Source organism: Vidua chalybeata, chromosome 3 (assembly GCF_026979565.1).
Source record: "Vidua chalybeata isolate OUT-0048 chromosome 3, bVidCha1 merged haplotype, whole genome shotgun sequence".
In the NCBI taxonomy this organism is placed as follows: Eukaryota; Metazoa; Chordata; class Aves; order Passeriformes; family Viduidae; genus Vidua; species Vidua chalybeata.
Genome location: NC_071532.1, coordinates 24,711,466 through 24,731,536, shown reverse-complemented (window position 1 = coordinate 24,731,536; position 20,071 = coordinate 24,711,466). Strand labels below are relative to the sequence as shown.

The following is a 20,071-nucleotide window of genomic DNA, read 5'->3' as shown; positions in this document are numbered from 1 at the left end:
ACATGCAGATACTCCTTACCTGGCTCCTGATGCACTTTCATCTCCTTCCTTGAATGAGAAAAATATGACAAAGCCTCTTGTACTTGAGCACCCTTCCAAGCACCCTTCCTGAGCTGATGGTGCTGTCCTCACACACAGCAGTTTATTGTCACCCCATTGCCAGGTCTGGGATCATTATTGTGGCCTGGTGTTTTAATAATAATCTTGTAAGAACAATCCAAATCCAGTGCAGCCTGGGGGACACCTAACCGTGGCCTGCAGCTTCCTCATGAGGGGTAGTGAAGGGGCAGGTACCAATCTCTGCTTTCTGGTGATGAGTGACATGACCCAAGGGAACAAAGTGGTGTCAGGGGAGCTTTAGGTCAGATATCAGGAAAAGGTTCTGCACCCAGAGGGTGGCTGGGCACCGGAACAGGCTCTCCAGGGAAGTGGTCACAACACTAAGCCAGAAAGAGTTCAGGGAGCATTTGGACAATGCTCTCAGGCACATGGTGTGACTCTTGGGGTGTCCTATGCAGGGCCAGGAGTTGGACTCAATGATCCTTGTGGGTCCCTTCCAACTCAGAAGATTCTGTGATTCTGTGACTCTGTGCTCATCCCCTTCTGCACTACAGCTAAGTGGTTAAAGGACTCATTCAAGAGTCAGGTAATTGAAGTTCAATCACATGCTCTACCAGAGGCAGTTGGCCTGCTGCCCCTCTGGAGTGGGAATGCCCAGGTGGATGATCCATCTCTGTTCTTGGGATGCTTCCCTATAGAGGTCAAGGGGGAGTTGATGTCCACACCATGCTGCCACATGCCCGACTCTCTGGAAAAAAAGGCCGAGGTCATGGCCATGTTTGTGTGGGCCTGACAGACAGACATGGTCTGAGCGTGTCTTCTGGGCAGACACCAGCTACTCAGCCACGACATGTGTCCAGCAGAAACCCCCTCGGTGTCTGTGAGTCTGTAACGCCAGCTTCTGAAACAGCTGTGACAGCTAAACAGGACTTCTGAGCATCTGAATTCCAGATTTACACTGACCTAAGCTGGAGTCCCTTAACTCCCTTTGCTTCTGCTCAACCATCTGTAAAAGGATGGATGGTTATAAAAATATTTCCCTGTGAAAATCGCTGTCCAAGTAAATCCTGGTCAGTATTTGGAAACCCAGGGCAGTAAATCCACAGAACTGACTGTAGATGGAAATGCTGGTGTTTAGCCACTTTTTTTTTCAGGAAAAAATGGGGCAGCATGGCAACAGAAACCACAACAAGCAGTGTCTTTAAAATCAGAGGTCATGGCTTCTCAAAAGTTGCCACTAAGCATTCATGGAAGCTGTTGCCTGGCTAGCCTGGTTAAACTGAAATTTCACTATTTAGGCATTTGTAAAAAGCTTTTTGGGGTCACAAACAGTCTTTATAAATTGGTATAATCAGCACCAAAAATATTTAATCACATTAATATAGAAACATAAAGACCCTAATAGGCTGCAGTATTACCTTCTTACAGTTGTGAAAGACCTCATGGGAATATGGAGCAAACAAGAAGCAATCACATCTTAGGGATGTATTAAATGACAAAACACAAAGAGGAGAAAGCCAAGAAAAGTTTGTTATATCTCGACTTTCTGAATATTCTGCCTCAAAAAGCATTAAGTCTGACATCATGGTACATGGCTCAGCACCCTGACAAAAGATGTGTTGTTGTTAATGGCTGCTCTGTCCCAAAAGAACCAGGGGAGGGCTCTGAAATCAGATACCAAGGGTTACTAATTAATGTTTTATCAATCTGCTGACCCCTGGTTCAGACTGCACTTTGAAGTGGAGCCAGAGAGAGAAGAGAGGGGAGGAAACTCTCTGGAGAGTGTCTATTCAGAGAACTGAAGAATTCCAGTTACAGGTAACTAAGCTTCTCTTTTTCCATCATAAATTGAGCCTTCACAGATCCCTGTTCCTGGAAGAAACCTGTGATCACTCACTCAAAATGATCACAGGACAACCTCAAGGTTCATTGGCATAGCAAGAAGGGGCAAAACTTATGAGAAGCAGGATGGGACGTTCTGAGAAGAGTCACCTTACCACGGTGAGCTTGTTCAGGCTTAGTAGAGCTAACAACTTCTGCCATAAGGGCAGAAACAAGGGGACCAAAATCACCATGGGCACAGATACTGAATAATCATGTTACTGTAGATGCTGACAGTGGGAGAAGCCCATGAGATGACTTCCACCTCTGAACCACACAGATTCATCTGCTGCAACACTTTTGAAACCCCAAATCTGTAGCAAGGAAGCTTTGTTTTGAACTCCAACTCCTGCAAAGGGGACCCTCAGGCAGTGAACAGCCTGTGGAGAATGTGAAACTGTCCCTTACTGCAGAGATCTCACGAGGCAGAAGGGTGCTGGGGGCAGCTCGCCGCAATGAAGGCAGCAGTCCTGAACTGCTCCTGGCTTCCCAGGTCAGGAAGAGCTAGCATACTCTGCACAGCACAGAAGCCAGATGCTTCTCACCCTTCCTGCTTGCAAGAGAGCAAGCCAAAGAGCTGATTACCAGCCAGCAGTGGATTCTGGCTCCCTCCATGTCCAACAGGCACTGTGCCTTGTGCCACTTTGCACTGCGCTTAGTCTGCAGTCCATCACAGGTGTCTCTGTGAGGGACAAGATCTCAGCTCTGAATGTGTCAGCAGCTTGCACCAAGTTCCTTCAGACACTCAGAAAACAGCCTTTTGCTTAGAAAAAGTCTCCTTAGTAAATCACCACCTCTCCTTGGCTTTGAGTACTGCTCAGAGCTGTAGGGAGTTATGGAGGACTGTAGGTTCTGGTGAACCACAAGGTCAGACCAAGCCAGCCCTTTTACACATGCATGTAACTCTACTTCTGTGTGTTAGAGTCATGTACAACTTGGATCTCTGCTCTTATGGTATGCAGACTCTACACACCTGTGGTTGCTGGTCTTTCCAAAAAGTATTCAATGTGGGCACCATTTGACACATGCCATGAGAGACAAATGGTAGCAGAGCAGTTTGTACTGCTCCTCTCTTTCTAAAGCTGTTTCATGAAGACCTCAAAGACCCAGCACTACTTTGAGACTTTGCTATGGATTTCTTGACTTAGATTTGCTCAAGTTCTAACCCTACACTTACATAAATGCAGAATTTTCACAGTGTAATTATTTTCCAATATAGTAAGATATTTTAGGGTCATATAAGATCTGACATCATCAAAGTCAGAAATGCAGCCCTCAGTTTTTGGTTATGTTCAAACAGCAACCTTCAAGACAATTGAAGAGACCACAATCTTGGCTGGCTGAAATTAAAGAAAACTGAAGAACCTCCCTCTCCTCATCAATTGCAGCATCCTTCAGAAGTCTTTGTGAACTGATTGTTGTACTGGCTGGCTAATTTGGAGTTACTTATGTGATGTCAGCAAAGCTCAGAACACAAAGCTTATCTACCAAAATCTAGCACTCAGCATTAGGATAACGTATTCACATCTGGGCACTTCAGTATCAGGCAGGTATTAGCAAAGCAGAAAGTTTAAAAAGTGGGTGCAGTTTATGGTGGACAGAGCAAAGGCAAGGGAAAGAAACTCACATCCATTCATGAACAGGAGTACCAGAAGGTAGTAATCAATGTATGCTTCCTGATTGCCCCTTCTCAGATTGCCCCATACTTTTTCCTCTTCAACATTGTTACTCTCCTTATGGAGGTCATAAACATACAACGGGGATAGATTTCAGGTCCACACTTCTAGTACTTTGTTAATTAGAGCCTCTTAACATTGCTATTCATCTTCACTGATGCTAATAATAAAACTACTAAACCCATTCTGGAAAAGGGAAAGACAATAGGCAAAAACTTTGGGACTTAAATAAAATTACCAAATTTTAAAGGAAACTCATTCCATATAACACAGGATAATGCCAGTAATTAATGAGAGATGTAAAAAGGTTTAATTCTAAAAGATAGAAAATTAAATAATTTGTTTCCTATGGGTATATAATGAGATAGTTACCAAGTTCCCATGAGAGAGATAAGCAGATATTAAAACGTCTTTCCAATACCTGTAATGGCTAAGGGCAACAGCTAATACAATAGATTCGATCAAAATCACCACTTCTTTCTTTGCTTCTGATTTATTACTTTGGCTGCAGTTAGTCATCACTCATTTTAGTTTGCTTTTCAGCAGTCATAAATTATGCCTCATAAATAAAAAGATACAATCAAGGAAATCTTATCAAGGAATCATCTACAGCCCTGGAGTATATTTTCCCCTTGTATTCACACTAATGTCTTTTTAAAGGATAGCTTGCCATGATTTTGAATATGTTGGAATCACAATTTACTGAGAAGGGTCTTGCAAGAGTGGCACTGTAAGAGTCTCACTGGTAAATCTGGATGCCAACAAATCCAGTCTAATATTCATATTTAATTTAATGAAAAAAAAAATAAGATTTTGTTGCATCAACACACTTGAATTTAAGATTGTGTTGACAAGAGAAACACCCTGCCTGAGGTGGGGCTTAATGAGGAAAATCACGTGGTTTCAAATGGCCCTTTTTGCTTCTACTAGAAGACAGGAAGTATCTCATTCTGCAAAAGATTATCTAGGGTAGGTATCATCATTGCATCAGTGAAACAACATGCTTATGTCTACTTTACTTTTCAGAAGCTGAGGTCAAGCATGGTAGTCTAATGCAGATGTAGTATGAGAAATTCTCTTTAATTGGAAGCAGAAACCTCATATGAAAAAACAAACAAAATAACAAGAAGGGAATGGAAGAAAGAACTACTTTTTTAAAATGTCACTGCCTTGCAGTGCATCTTTCTGTCAGAGAGATGGGAAGAAATGGGGAACTGAAAGAATGAAGAGGAGCCAGATATGAGGGATATTACAAATGGGTAACTATCCATCACTGGTCAACTATGAAACTGGTTTTACATGATTTAAAACTGCAGAAGTCATTGACCCGTTTGTCAGTAACTAATCAGCACAAGCTGGAGCTCAGCCAACAAGGTGACAGACGGGCTGGTGAACCAAGTGTCCTTCCTGGCATTGGAAAGTGACCAGTAGGGCCAACATATTCTACTCCCCATGTAGTTGGTCCTTTCTTAGTCTTCATGACTTTGTACTCACTTTTTTTTCTTTATCTCTCCAAAGTCAGAATATTATTAGTTTTCTCTTTGAGAGGACCCAATACATATTTACCCTGTGTGTATTTCCTAGACCCTTCAGTTGGCTGCAGTAACAAGAGGGTGAGAAGGACTCTCCACACACAGGAGGGATGCTGTGCCTCTTACAGTGGTCAGAGGCAGACAGCTCCAGCACTGCAGACCCTGTCTTGGTGCATTGAATAGTCCTCTTGGAGAATAAACCTCTGCAGGGAGCCATAAACCTTTCTGAAGAGGGACAATTGTAATTTTCTGTCTTTTACATGTTCTGTGCCTGCCAAATAGAAATAAGGATGTGTCCTAAACCAGGAAGACATTAAGCCATTAATCTAAAGAAGCAGTTTTAAGAACACAATTAAGTGTAATTGTGGAGGAGTGATACTGCATTTGCATGGAAATCACACCATACTGTGACAGCTCTGCTTTGCACTAAATGCCACAAGTCTCTGCTCAGAAGGGCCTTCCCTTAGCTGAGAAAAACAAGTTTTACTCTATAGGCTGCTATATGGTAACATTGCACACCACTTCCAATGATTCCCAAGGAGGGCCTACACGCTCTGTTTCAGAAATATTCCAGGAAACAAAGGATTGCGCTTGCAAACTCATTTGTCCTCATGAGTAGTGTTTGTTTAAATCAGGGGGATTTTCAGCTCATGCAATAGTATATGGTTAATAGAGTTGGAGATACCAGGCAGAATTCCAACGAATACCTAGAAGATGCTCTAGAAAATGCAAGTATCTAAATGTACAACTAGACCAACAGAGGGAGTTTCAAAGATCTAAGTGTTTTGGAGTATGGAAATTGGCACTATATGCCACTTGAAAACCCACTGCAAACTAGCAGGTGCTAATACGCTCATGCAGAATTGGCACTTTCAAGTATAAATGTGCTTCCTTAAAGAATAATGACCTAAGCATTTTGGGGGCATAGTCCCTTTTGTCAGCATGAGCTTCTAAATTCACGTCATCATTTCTGAAGTGCAACTTTTGCACCTGGTTTTATAAAACCTGATATTCAGTTGAAGTTTCCAGGAAAACAAACTAATTAAAAACCAACAAAACAAACCAACGAAACCCAATGAAAAAAACTCCCAAGAAGCCCAGATTCAAAAGTCCTGATTTCAGGTCCAAATAAGCTATTAGAGCATTGAACTAAATCTCAATATCTCCAAAATGCTGGAGAGAGTCCCATCACAGCACTTCGATTTTATCTGCATTCTGCTGGAGGAAATTCAGTTGCATTTAAAGTTTTATGTCCAGCAAACAAGCCTCAAATACAGAGACAGGAGAATCAATATCCAGTTTAAGTGAAATATAAATCTGGGTTTCATCAGCATAATAGCAAAAGCCAAGCCCTGTACTTATGAATAACTTGTCTCACAGGCAAGATATAAATTGTCAACAATGGAGAAACTCAGAATACATCCCAGAGGACTGCTGCAAGTGACTTAAGCAGAAGACAAAACACATGCATTGAAAAACTTCTCATGGTGAAATAAATGGCCACTGGTGAAAAATAACAAAAATTATTTAGAGTTCCAATCAAAAGCTCAGCCTGGTTATGGAGCAGAACCAAGATAAAAAGCAAGTCTTGAATACAGCACAATAAAGCTCAGGAATCCAATCAAGAGGTTGTTTTTTTTAATCTGTCACTGCTAAGTCGTTAAAGATGTTGGCTGAAAAAAGTCTCTGTGGTACTCACTTCCCAAAGAACAGCTTCTGACTGAGATAATTAAAAGTTAGCCCAGCTGAGAACATCCCACAGCCAATATCTACAATGTCCAGCTTGGAAAGTTTTTCTTCATCTAAGAAAGATTCCTAACAAGTATGGTTTGGATGGACAGCAATGCTTGCTGTCTACTTAGACCCATCTGGGCTTGAATTCACATTCCCCACAGATCCTGCCTAAAGCAGCAAGGAAATCTGGTCTAACAATAGTTCTGCTGATACAGGCTATACAATCTCTATCCTTGCATCTGCAAGGATGGAGAACTTGATACAAAACTCAGCTGGACACAGCCCTGAGAGCCTGGTCTATTTGGACCTGCCTCAAGCAGGGAGTTGGGCTGGATGCCTTCTGGATGTTCCTTCCAAACTGCATGACTTAATGAGTTTACGACACTTGTGCATGCAGCAGCTGGAGAGACAAATGTGATAAAACAAATTTTTATGTTTAATTCTTCATGGTTTCTGGCTAGTTAAAAGGAGAAAGCAATAGCAGTGGAGCAGAGCTACCAAAGAACCTGACCTATACAGTGTGCTCTCATTAAACTTGCAGATGACACCAAACTAGAGGGACCAGTTGATATACTGAAGGACCGATCTGCCAGTCAGAAGGCCCTAGAGAATGGGAATTTCAGCAAGACAGATGCAAAGTCCTGCTCCTGGGGAAGGATAACTTCTTGCAGTATCACACAGTCAGCATTACTGACCAACCAGGGAGCACCTCTGCTTCAAAGGACCTAAAGGTAGAAAGCTGAAGTAGAGCCAGTAGAGTCATCTGGCAGCAAAGATGGCCAGCATCCTGAGCTGTTCCACAACAGCACAGCCAGACAATTAAAGGAAGTGATTACCTGCCTTTATTTAGTATCTATTTTGTTTTGGCCCCAAATAACAGAAAGATATTGATAAATTGGAATGAGCTCAGTAGAAGTCCATCAAGGTAATCAGGGGGTTGGAAAAGTTCTCTGTAAAGAAAAACCTGTGGGACTTGGGCTTGCTCAGCTTGGGGAAGAGATGGCTTTGGAGGGACTTGACTGCAGTTGCCCAGCAGGCTAATGATGGGGGGGAGTCTGTTTCTTTACTGTGGTATATGTTGGGAGGGGACAAGAGAAAACAGGTGTAAGTTCAAGCAAAAAAGGTTCAGACTGAACATAACAAAAAAACTTTTTTGCAATGAGGACAGTCAGGCAGTGGAGCCGACTGTCTGTAAGCTTACCATCTTCTCCCCAAAGGTTTTCAAGATAAAGCCCTGGATGAAGCCCTGCAAAACCTCATCTGACCTCTTTACTGCCCCTGCTTTGGGCAGAAAGTTGGGCTGGATAGCCTCCTGAGAGCTCTTCCAACCTGAATTATCTTGTGATCCTATAAAGCCAATGAGCCTGTAAAAGAAAGATTGCTCCACCTTGCTCAAGAGGTGGAATGCACTCTTTCAGGTATCTATTAAACAAAATGAGAACACCAACCATCAACAGCAAATTCACTTTTGAACCACCAAAAATGTGCTTGTCAGTCTAATGACTAATTTAAAGAGAAAACAGTCCCTCTAGATGTAAACTGCTCTGAGATCTAAAATTAATATAAGATCTAAATTAAAAATTAATTCATAAAAGATTGGGGGATAATGGAAAAAGAAAGAAAAAATAATGGGGGAAAAAAGCTGCCTGTTAAGAACTAGAATTTCCCATAACAGAGACTTGCAGAGGCTCTGGACGGTACACAAACATTCAACATATAAGATAAACAGGCACCTACTACTAAGCTAAACAAATGCTGAATGAATATATTGCTTGTATGGAATTATTTTCAGCTTCTCAAGTCTTTAAAATACATTCACAATAATAATTCGGGTTTCACAAAGCTATTAACATTAGAATTTAGATGTGTATGTTCATTGTAAGTGTAAAGTAAGGTTCTCAAAGTGTACTGAAATCATAATCAGAGCTGCTAAATAGCTTCAATTCCCACCTGATATTCGTACTCTGTGTAAGGCAGCAACTTGTCATCTTTGAAGGAGGTTGAAGAACCATTGTAAACGAGCGAGAGGTCTAAATTTATGTGGGTTTGAGTTGTTCGCCTCCTGTAAAGTTCATAGTATAAAATCTTCCCGTTTGGCTGCTTCGGGCCGGTCCACAGGATGGAAGCAGTCGACTGGAAGCCGCCGGCTGTTTGTATTTCAATGAGAGGGGCCGGCTGCGCTGCCGGCGGCGCCTCCAGCGTCTGCGCCGATGCCCACTCACTGGAGGCACAGCCCAGCTCCGTGCAGGCTTGGAGCTGGACTTCGTACCTTCGGGAACACAAAGCAGGAGCAAGGTGATTAAAACGCTGCAGATACAAATATAAACCGTGCGTGAGATCAGGCGGATTTCTTAATTTCTCCCGGTCTTTGGAATTTTTAATAGGCACGCAATTTGCATGAACACAGGGATTATGTGCTGTGCCCTGTGTAGCAAAGAGGAAGAACACCGTCTTCTGTATTTTTATTTGGGTGTGGTTTGTTTTTTTTCAGAGCAGTTAACATCTGCAGGAGTCAAGTGATCAAAATAATTTTGATTTTGATGACATAAATTAAAATGATGATGCATTGTAAGAGATTATTTGGATGTCATTTGAGAGCTGTAGAGCTCCTCTATTACTCTCTTTGGATTTAGATTAGTTATATGTAAATAGTAGACAAACTTATCAACCATGTAACACACACAAATTATGCCTACACAAATATATAAGGAAAGGTCAGGTAAATAATCAAGAATTAGTGGGGAAGATATTACTTCAGAATCAAGTGCATTTCTGTAGCAGAGTCTGGTACCCTCTCTTAAGTTTTAGCTTTCACTTAATCACAAATCACATGTTTCCAGCTCGAGGGTTCAAACATGTTCCATTAATTTCACCACAGGTACCCTGTGAATGGGCCAGCTACTGTGAGTTTGGCCTCCCCACCCTGAATTTTGTCAACTAAAGCCCTATTTATTCTCCATAGCAGACACCATGTGAATGATACACCAGTAGAAGATTGCAGGTTTTGGAGCCTATAGCAGAGTGCTGAATTACCCCTTCTATTACTTACAATCTAAGTCAACACTATGCACTTCATCAAGATGATATAAAGCTGGTGTTACTATAAATTTAAAAGAAAAAAAATCCTTGTTTTATTATTTGCTTTTTAGCAAACAACCCCATGGGTCTGACTATCTGTTTAAACAAGATGGCTGAGCTGCCTGTCAGCCCACTGCACCACCCCACAACATTTATTCAACAAATGGGTTCTTCTAGACTTACCTGCTGTAGGGCTGTAGCTGTGTCACTATGTATGACCGTCTCAGAAAGGAAACATGGGATGCATCAAAATCAAAAGTCTTCTTTCCCGTTTCACCAGGCTTGTGGAGTGAGATTGTGTAGTTTCTAATGTCTCCATTTACTTTGATAGGCGGATCCCAGGCCACCAAAATCTCACTTGAAGACCATGCCTGCAACCTAGGAGGCAACATCCCAGATGGAGCAGAGGGGTTGGTTTTTATCTGAGCTGAGGGACTGGTGATGCTACCCTGGCTGTTATTTGCTGTCACAGTGTAGCTGTACTCCATGCCTGGCATTAGGGTGAAATCAAGATACCGGGTTTCCAGACCAGAGTAAACAAGCACACCATCCCTCCTTAGGTCATAGCTTGTGATTTTGCCATTGGGCTTATCTGGGAGTTTCCATGTGATTTCAATTGACTCCGAGCCCATGACCAGCAGCCTGGGAGCTTCCATATTTAATGGTGGAGCCTCCATGGTCATCACAGACTGGGATGTGCTAGAGGTGCAGCCCCCAGCAGTACAGGCGACCAATGCAAAATCATACTGCGTGTAAGGCTGCAAGTTAGAGACCAGCATCTGCAAACTGTTGCCCGGATAATACTCTTCATTGCCTAATTTCAATATGTACTTGGTGATATCTCCATTTTGTATTTGGGGAGGTGCCCAGGATGCGCTGATTTGAGTGGCACTGACAGCCTGCAGAGATGGGGGATCCACCAAGGCAGGAGCTGCTTCCAGTGTCCGTATTGCAGCTGGCTCACTGGTAGAGCAGCCCCCCATGGTACAGGCAACCACTGCATAGCTGTACACCGTGTAGGGCAGCAAGTCCTCATCTATGTAGCTGAGAGTAGCAGCGTCAAAGCTGAAAGGATAAAGAACATCATTCTTCAGCAGCCTGTATGACTGGAGAATGCCATTGGGCTGTGCCGGGGGTGTCCAGGATATGAGCACTTTATGGGGGTTGGCTGACACCACAGATAAACTGGGGGCAGCGAGACCTTTTGGGGCAGTTTGACTAGTCTCTGCCACTGTCCAGGAGCTGTCAGCGTAGCCTGCTGCATTCCAGGTGCGTATTTTATATTCATACCTTGTCCACGGCTGTAATCTTTTATCATTATAGGTGAATGTATTGCTTTCAGTGTTATATTCTGTGAAAACAATTTTCTCATCTTCTGTTGTTGCTCCATGCCCTGCAACAGTCTGTTCTGTGTGTCTGTGAATAACTTCATAGCGAATTATTTTTCCATTTGGATTAATTGGCTGCAACCAGCTCAGTTCAACGTTGGTGGCATTCACTGCCTGGATTACAGGTGCCATCTGGGACACTGGGGGAGCTTCATCTGTCCAGAGTGGCTGGGGTGGAGAGCGAGTGCAGCCTGCTGCATTGCATGCCTCCAGCACAAGTGTGTACAGGGTGTACGGCTCGAGGCGCCGGAAGAGGAACTGGCGAGACAAACCGCTGTACTCCAGGTGGTCATCACTGAAAACATTGTAGGTCTGGTGAATTAAGGAAGAAAAAGAAAGAAAGGAAGGCAGGGAAGGCAGGAAGGAAGGCAGGAAGGCAGGCAGGAAGGCAGGCAGGCAGGAAGGCAGGAAGGCAGGAAGGAAGGAAGGAAGGAAGGAAGGAAGGAAGGAAGGAAGCCAGGATAAAAGGATAAAAGGAAAACAATTTTTGTTAATAACCAGTAGACGAGACCCTTAATCTTTGCAATAGGGTAAGGACTATTAACCAATGATTCAGAAACTTATTCTTGCTAGTAACAATCAGCTCACAAACAGATCATGGATACAAAAGGAATGTTTTGATCCAATTTTCATTTTTTTTCATTTTGAATGCAGTAATAAATCACTTAGTGACAGTTTTCATTATATTTGATTGCTATCAAGTTTCATTGCAAGGCTCTCACAGGCCAGCAGAAAGCTTCTCACAGACTAGCTCTAAAGAATATCACTTAAGGGAAAAAACCCTCCAGATAAACCCATCTAGTTGCAAACCCTGCAGGTAAAGTTTACACTCAGTTGAAACCATTGAGCTAAAAGACATCTCAAATTTCAGAACAATATTCTATTAAACTCAGGTTTTCTACAAACACATTTTGGTCATGTCCAATTTCATGATGAGTAAGATTATGAGCTTTCATATGCAGCTTTCTATGTATTAAATGAACAATTTGGTTCAGTGTAAATGAAAATTTACAGTCACAGAGTTGCACAAGAATGTTATTATTCATTTTAATATAATGACAAGCATAGAGAACTCACAGAGTGTCTTGGGCTTATACAGGACTTCCATATTTTTTTAAACTATAATGCATTAGATTGAGTAATTTTCAGCAAAAAAAAAGGTTTTAATTTGATATTCAGCATTTCCCTTCTGTTTTTAAATCAAGTGAACTGTCAAGATGAATATTACCTTAATCATGCCATTGGGTTGGGAGGGCTCTGACCATTTTAGCAGCAGAGCCCTGCCATTTTCTTTCTTTTCCACAGTGAAGTTGCTCAGGCCACTGGGTGAAGCTTCCAAAGTACGCACAGATGTCCAGGGGCTTGAAACCTGCCCGGCATTGTTTACAGCTACGACATGAATATTATATGTTGTGAAAGGTTTCAATCCAAATAAATGAGCCTGATGCTTTGTTCCCTGAAGCAAGAATACAGATGTTTGAGTTAGTTAAAAAAGTAATCAGCATCTGTGGTTTATGTCACTTGGAAAATGAGGCCTCAGCTCTGGGTCACTTCTGACTGCTTTGCAGAATACCCCATCTGGTTACTAGGATTTTTTTTTTGTGTGTGTTTTTCTATGATTGAGCCTCAAAAAGAAATTCTTATAGTTTAAAAAAATTATCTATCATTATGATGGAGCCTTTGGAGTGAATTCCATGGGAGTCCTCCACAGTCTGAACCTCAGCTAGGACACAACTTACAGGTCATTCAGCATGTGTCTGAGTTTGCTCAGTGAGGATGAAGCTTCCTGGAATTGGACTCAAGCTCGTAAAAACCTGTGGTACACAAGTAATGCCTGCCTCTACAGAAATCTTACACATCTTGTGTGTACATGTGACATTTCATAGGCATGCTGTCCTATTCTAGCTACTCAGGCCATGGTAATCGGATAAACAATTTGTGAATCCCACCAGGCTCAGCCAGGGCTGCAAGGACCGGGGCTGACCTGCTGCCAAACCAGAGCACAGCTCAGCAGAGGGGTATGGTGGGGATGCAGGCTGATGGACATCAGCCAAGGCCAGGAGGAGCCACTTGCATCCCAGCTCACCCCAAACATCTGAAACAGACCTGACACTGCTCAGGCAAGGAGAGCCTCAGCACAAAATCTGATCTAGGCAGGAAGGCAAAACAGCCATTGAAGTATTTTGAATAGTCACAAAAGGCACAGTGACCAGCAAAGAAGAGGAGTAACACGTTCCAGTAGGAGATTGTGCAGATGTGTCGGATCAGAGCAGCAAACACAAAAGGAGTTCAGCTGATCACTGATATCTTTAATCTCAATTTTAGCCGTACTTTGGCATGAATTATATAGACCACAAGAAAGGGAGTGCAGGAATTCAGTTGCCTTCATGTGATAGAAAGAGCTGAAGTCAATTTCCCTGTGTCAGTAAGTCATATTAAGTTGCTAAATGCTAACATTTCCAATTGTTTAATATTTAAACATTTGTTAAGCTATCAGACTCAGAAACAAATTTTAAAGAAATATTAATTTCTTTTTTTAAATATTAAAAGTTAGATCATAAATATTTAAATAGTTATTTCCTCAAAACAATGAGTTAGTCTTTTAGATAAATATAGCACAGCATTTGAATGACCATTATGAATATTAAATCTGAAGATGCCACAAGTACAGATTATAAACATACTTTTCTGATAAATGATTCCTTTTTTCTGTTAAACAGGGCAAACACTAGCAAGATTAATAATGCAAAAAAGTATAATTCTTTGTTAGGAATTCCCAGTCATCACTGCCAAAAAAGCATAAGCTGAAATGCAAATAGCAATCACCTCGAACAGATTATATATAAAAAAGCTCTGGCTGCTGTGGGACATTTAGAGATATCTTTTGTCATAAGAAACATGGAAAGCATGTGGGCTATAAAGCAAAAACATATGTATATTGTCAATAGCAGCACCTGTTCAATTACAGTTTATTTCGATATGGAGAATTTCATTCAGCCCCTAGATGGCAATACTATCAAACACTTTTTGTAACATGAGTACTTAATGATTAACAACATGCGTTCAGTCATCCAACATACTCAAGGCAGCCATTAAAAAAATAACAAACCTGATTTCATTATAGATTCTTTTAATAAACATTTATGGCTTAGATCTTGAAAGTGGAAGCATTTAAACTGCCATAGCCAAAAAACCTACACAACCGACTGCAAAATTATGAACTGCAGGTTAAAGAACCATGTTTAAATCGAGGCTCATGCTTAGCATAAAAATCTGGCATCAGAAATTATGTTGGCACCAAACATGATTAAAATTAGCTTTACAATTGGATGTAGTCTGTATTAATAGTTTTTATGAGGACAGTTATCTATTAGGTTTTCAAAACAGAACTTTTAAAAGCCTAAAATTTACATTCTGTGGTTCGGGGATGGGGATGGGAGGAAGGGAGCACACAGCATTAAATTACTGCCCCTGAACTGCTACACAGAGGCTCTCTGAAGGTACAAACACATTATTAAAAACATCAGACAAAAAGCAAAGGCTCTGCTTTTTAATTAGCTGCATCATTGGGTGAGTTTTTTTGACAGCAATGCTACAAAACACTAGATTTATATCTTTAAACAGAAAACTGGCATATTTTTCATCACCCTCTACCATTTTCCCAGTAAACCCCAAGATTTAATTATTTACAATCCTCACTACACTTTGAAATGAAACAAGGATGGAGGGATTTCCTTGCCTGCAGTTCATCATGTTCTCTGGAGACTGCTAAACCATTCCTTCCAGGGATGACTTTTATCCCTGGCTCCTACAGATACTTCTTGAAGAGCAAACGGTTTACATGTATTTTTGTTTTGTTTGGTTTTGAAGTAAGCTCAGGGGACGTACTCCCAGAATACAGAGCCACACTTTCTCCCCCTGCACTGCTGCCATTGCCAGCTGTGAATTTGCTCAGCTCAAAGGCTGATGCTGGAAAGAGTATGGATGGCAGACTCGGTGATTCATTTTAAGAATCTCTTTATGTCCTCCCATGACATTTTCAGCCTAGAAATACTGTCCTGCTGGAATGGTCAAATCTAAATTGTAAAATATACCTTGTACTGATAGCACTGTAACTTTGGCTTCAGTGGACAGCGACAGCCTTAAACAGGCACAAGAACAAAATCTGGAATATTCTGGAAGACTGGAATATTCTCCCAGTCTTCCTCTGCAAAGACATAAACTCATATTTCCCATGTTTACACGTGCTAAACAGTCCAGATTTCATTCACCATTAAAAGAAAACCAACAAAATAAAATTTTAATGTGAACATTAAGATGTTCGTAGACTGGCTGACCATGAAATCCAATGGACTTCAAGCCCATGCCCTCCTTTCTCTGTCCCTAACTGTGAAGCATTCACACTCCATCAGTCATTAAATTAAGAATATTCCAGCAAACATTTAAGTGTGTATAATCTCACATTTCTCCTCTGTGGCCCTTTCATTCTTTCCATGTAAACATTACAGAAATGGACACCAGACAGAGGAGGGAGGTTGTGACAAGCCACTGTGACCTGATCACATCCTGTAGCCCAGAGCTCAGCCTTTGGCACAGTCCTTGCTTTTGGCAGCCTGGTCTCCTCCCCTGGTACAGCTCTAGCAGCACCACCACTATACCAGGCAGGACCTTTGGTTTTGCCCTGTAAAGTGCTTCATATGCTGCCAGTGGCAGCACAAGCTGTTAACAGCAACAAATACACTCCTCCACTAATTCCACTCTTCTCACTGTAAATTAGGATAAAAGTTATTTAAAATAAAACCTTGTTTTAACACATTTTTCCAAACATAATACGAGAGAACATGAATCATGAATAATGCATTTGTCAAGATTTGCTTCAGATTGCCTTTTTTGTTTGTTTATTTTTTAATTCATGAACACAGAAGTCACTTAAAGTCTGGAAACAAATTAGCATAGTCTTTCATGCCATTCAAAGGCAGTAGCATCCATAATGCAAGGTGCCTGCCTTCCTTGCTACCTCTTGGTCCTCCTCCAGGCACGGGCAAGGCTGTGCAGCCTTCAAGGGTCTGATGATTTTACACTGCCTACTGTGATTGCTTTTGACTACTTGAAGTGCTCCTAAGGTGGCAACAGGGTCAAGAGGTCTTTGTAGGTTGAAAATGATCAAAAATTAGCATTGATCTGTAGCTGTCAATAATACTCTGCACGGGTGGACTCCCTGCACAAATGTTTAAACTGTATACAACTACACAACCTAGTCATCTTTGAATCTATCGATCTGATGAAGCAGCACTTCCAGGGGTGTCACTCTAGGTTTTTCCTCTTCTTTCAAGGCAGGTCAGCTTACCCAGTTGCCTAGGTCTCAGGGAATGAGTTCAAACTGTAACAGACACATCAGAAGATCTCTGAACCACTGAAGAGCTGCCCAACAGGCAGTTTGAGTATCTGTCCCTTCTTCAGGGGTAATCATCAAAGCTCAGCAAGTCATCACCGGTCATGTTAAGGTTCGGCTCTGGTTTCTTCTCCCTCCCTATCTTCTCTTTGTACCATAATCTCAACTTGGCAGGTATCTTGAATAGCTGAATAAAAAGCTAGCTCATTCTTTCTGTAGCCTCTAACTAAACCCAGTGGCATCAGACACTCTCACACTGCTAATTGTAGCGGTGGCACAGGGATCCAAACCAGCTCTTTCATAACCCATGCGCATAAACAATGGGAAGGCTGTTCAGTAGAACATCCCCTTGTCTAGAGGCAGAGACAGGAAACTCTCCCTGGACAAGGGAGGAGAAAGCTATGGTCTCCTGACAGCCAGAACATCAATCCAACCATTGTCTGATTAAAATTTTCAAATTCTCCATCAAGGAAGTAAAACAGATTCCTCCACACGTGACAGAAGCAAGGGAGAATGCTTGGGAGTTTATAAGGATACTCAGTTTATCCTCACCTTTGTCATTATTATCTTATCCAGCCCCCTGTCTAATCCAGACTCTTTGCTATTTTCTGCAAAACACTGGGAGCACTTCTACCTTGACTCTGATGTTCAGTCTTATCTCCCAGACTATTCTTAGCCCCTGCCTTCACTCTAAACATTACACTGAGCTCAAATTCACATGCAAACACTAACTCGTCCTTTGGGCTGCCTTCCTTTTCGGCCTTATATCATGCACACTGTGTCTTTTCCATTTAAAAAATCTACTCTATTCCTAAAGCCTTATGCTCAGATTCACAAGGATATAACTTATGGATACACAAGTAATCTATGAGTCTATTCCTGTAGCAGTGCAGACTGGAATATAAATTATTCCCATGGTAGTACTGAAAAATCTTAAAGGTTAGTCAAACAGAAACCAACATGTTATTCATTTAACCAGATATTATCTTGCCTACAGGTAACCAGAATTTCCATTTTTACAAGAAATTGATGGTGCACTAGTTGTTTTCCTTCCAATTTGTATAAAAAAAGTTAGATTTTTCATTAATTTTTTTTAATTTCACTCTTCAAATTTTACATTTTAAGAACTTTGCATCCCATTTCAGAATTTTAAAACTGCATTTCAACATGTATATTTAATTTTAAATAATGACTTGATTATTTGATATGACCCAACAGGCTTTCAATAGCAGCAAAATATACACAGGTAATAATTTTTATGGTGAATAAAACCCCAAAGAATAAAACTAGACAAATATTTAAATCACATTTTTAAGTTCATAAATCCAGATAGTCCCTTATTAAACCTGAAGTAATTTTTAAACATTTTTGCCTAGGGAATGTTCATCCAAATTGTCTTTTGTTGGGATGAAAGGACACTCTTCCTTTCCCAGCCCTGAGATGGATCAATGCAGTCTTTTCTTCTACAGTAGCTAGGAAATGACATTCAAAAATTCATTATATTTGAGTCTGCTTTTCTATAAATAAATATAGGAAATTTTAGTTTAAAAATGTATTAGAATAAATTCAGCCCACAAAGTAAAGCACATAAAATAGCTTCTTATTAAAACACAAACATTGATTACACAATCATAAAAATATTCTTTCCTTGAGATTCCTGGCAAAATGTTTCCTTTTTCTTTAACATTAAGAATGTTCTTGTATTTTATTTTTGAGACAAACTGTAGTTTTGCCATCAACACCAGAGAACACAACTTTTCTCTCCTCTGCGACCCAATGTTCTCATATTTTCCTAATAGCACCACTCTAACAGCATTTTTAATAAAAACGCTGATCTGCACACCCTGTTTCACTTGCCACATAACTGAATCATTTCCTGTGCCAACTGTCCTACATGGGCTTGTGGACTGTACGAGGAAGAAACCTTTAAAAACAGCAGTAATCTAAATTCAAAATAATCTGCAAATAACAACAATTAATACCTGATAGAAAATGACTACATTGCAATTTATTTTCCTCCTTCCTGGCAGGGCATGTGAATTGCATGTAGCTGATTCTATCTCGTGGAGTTGCTGCTTATTTTCACAGTACACAGTTTTCTCACCTGGCACACCTGGGACCTGCTGCAGTCTCACCAGGCATCTGAATCCCCAGCTTTGACTTGAAAGCAAAGCAACACAAAGAAAACTAGTATGCATTGCACATTAAAAAGAAATCAAATAAAATCAAGTTGGCCTTTGGGTAGTAGTACACTTTTAAAACACCAATGAAACTGCACTTTTGATGGTAAAACCTTAAAGAAACCTCTTTGGGCAAAGTCAACATTGCTATTCAGTGAGATTCCTCTCCTCTCCTCTCCTCTCCTCTCCTCTCCTCTCCTCTCCTCTCCTCTCCTCTCCTCTCCTCTCCTCTCCTCTCCTCTCCTCTCCTCTCCTCTCCTCTCCTCTCCTCTCCTCTCCTCTCCTCTCCTCTCCTCTCCTCTCCTCTCCTCTCCTCTCCTCTCCTCTCCTCTCCTCTCCTCTCCTCTCCTCTCCTCTCCTCTCCTCTCTCCTCTCCTCTCCTCTCCTCTCCTCTCCTCTCCTCTCCTCTCCTCTCCTCTCCTCTCCTCTCCTCTCCTCTCCTCTCCTCTCCTCTCCTCTCCTCTCCTCTCCTCTCCTCTCCTCTCCTCTCCTCTCCTCTCCTCTCCTCTCCTCTCCTCTCCTCTCCTCTCCTCTCCTCTCCTCTCCTCTCCTCTCCTCTCCTCTCCTCTCCTCTCCTCTCCTCTCCTCTCCTCTCCTCTCCTCTCCTCTCCTCTCCTCTCCTCTCCTCTCCTCTCCTCTCCTCTCCTCTCCTCTCCTCTCCTCTCCTCTCCTCTCCTCTCCTCTCCTCTTTTTTGCTTTTTCTATTATTTTCTCTTTTCTTTCATAATTATTTCTTTAAAATTCATCAAACATCACTGAATGGCACCTTCTCAAAAATTTATTTCCATCTGTATTTGTCTAATTTCTACAAAGAAATACTGAAATCCAAAAAAAGATTTTTCTTTCTGCATGACTAAATAAATCAAATAAACCAAAATATCAATGACATGACATTCCACTATAGGCACTATCTAGAGGACAATGTCAACATGTTTTCCTAACATTAATATTTTATCTCTAACAACACTCACAAGACCTAGTGTATAATAAACCATAGTTTTTCACCTTATTTTTCCCCCCATATTTTTCCACTTTAAGCCATGTTTATTACTCCTGTCAGTTAGAAAGTGAGGTAGAAGGAAAGTAGCAGCTCTTTTTATAAACTGGATAGATGATGGGACAGTTTCCCATAAACTTTGGGTTTATTCAG

General features: G+C 41.3%; 1 protein-coding gene across 12 annotated transcripts in view; it reads right to left on the bottom strand.

The window, feature by feature from the left end:
- The window catches only part of USH2A (usherin), a 374,435-nt gene that overhangs the window by 19,078 nt on the left and 335,286 nt on the right, over nucleotides 1-20,071 (bottom strand). For 11 of the 12 annotated variants that reach the window (XR_008429695.1, XR_008429696.1, XM_053936908.1 and 8 more), the window contains 3 exons: nucleotides 12,578-12,805; nucleotides 10,145-11,661; nucleotides 8,834-9,152 (listed from right to left, as the gene is read on the bottom strand). Coding sequence is in view for 10 of the 12 variants with exons in the window: in XM_053936908.1 (XP_053792883.1) it covers nucleotides 8,834-9,152; nucleotides 10,145-11,661; nucleotides 12,578-12,805 (2,064 nt within the window). In the remaining 2 variants the exon portion in view is untranslated. The remainder of the gene's footprint in view (nucleotides 1-8,833; nucleotides 9,153-10,144; nucleotides 11,662-12,577; nucleotides 12,806-20,071) is intronic. The other variant, XM_053936912.1, reaches the window with a different exon arrangement.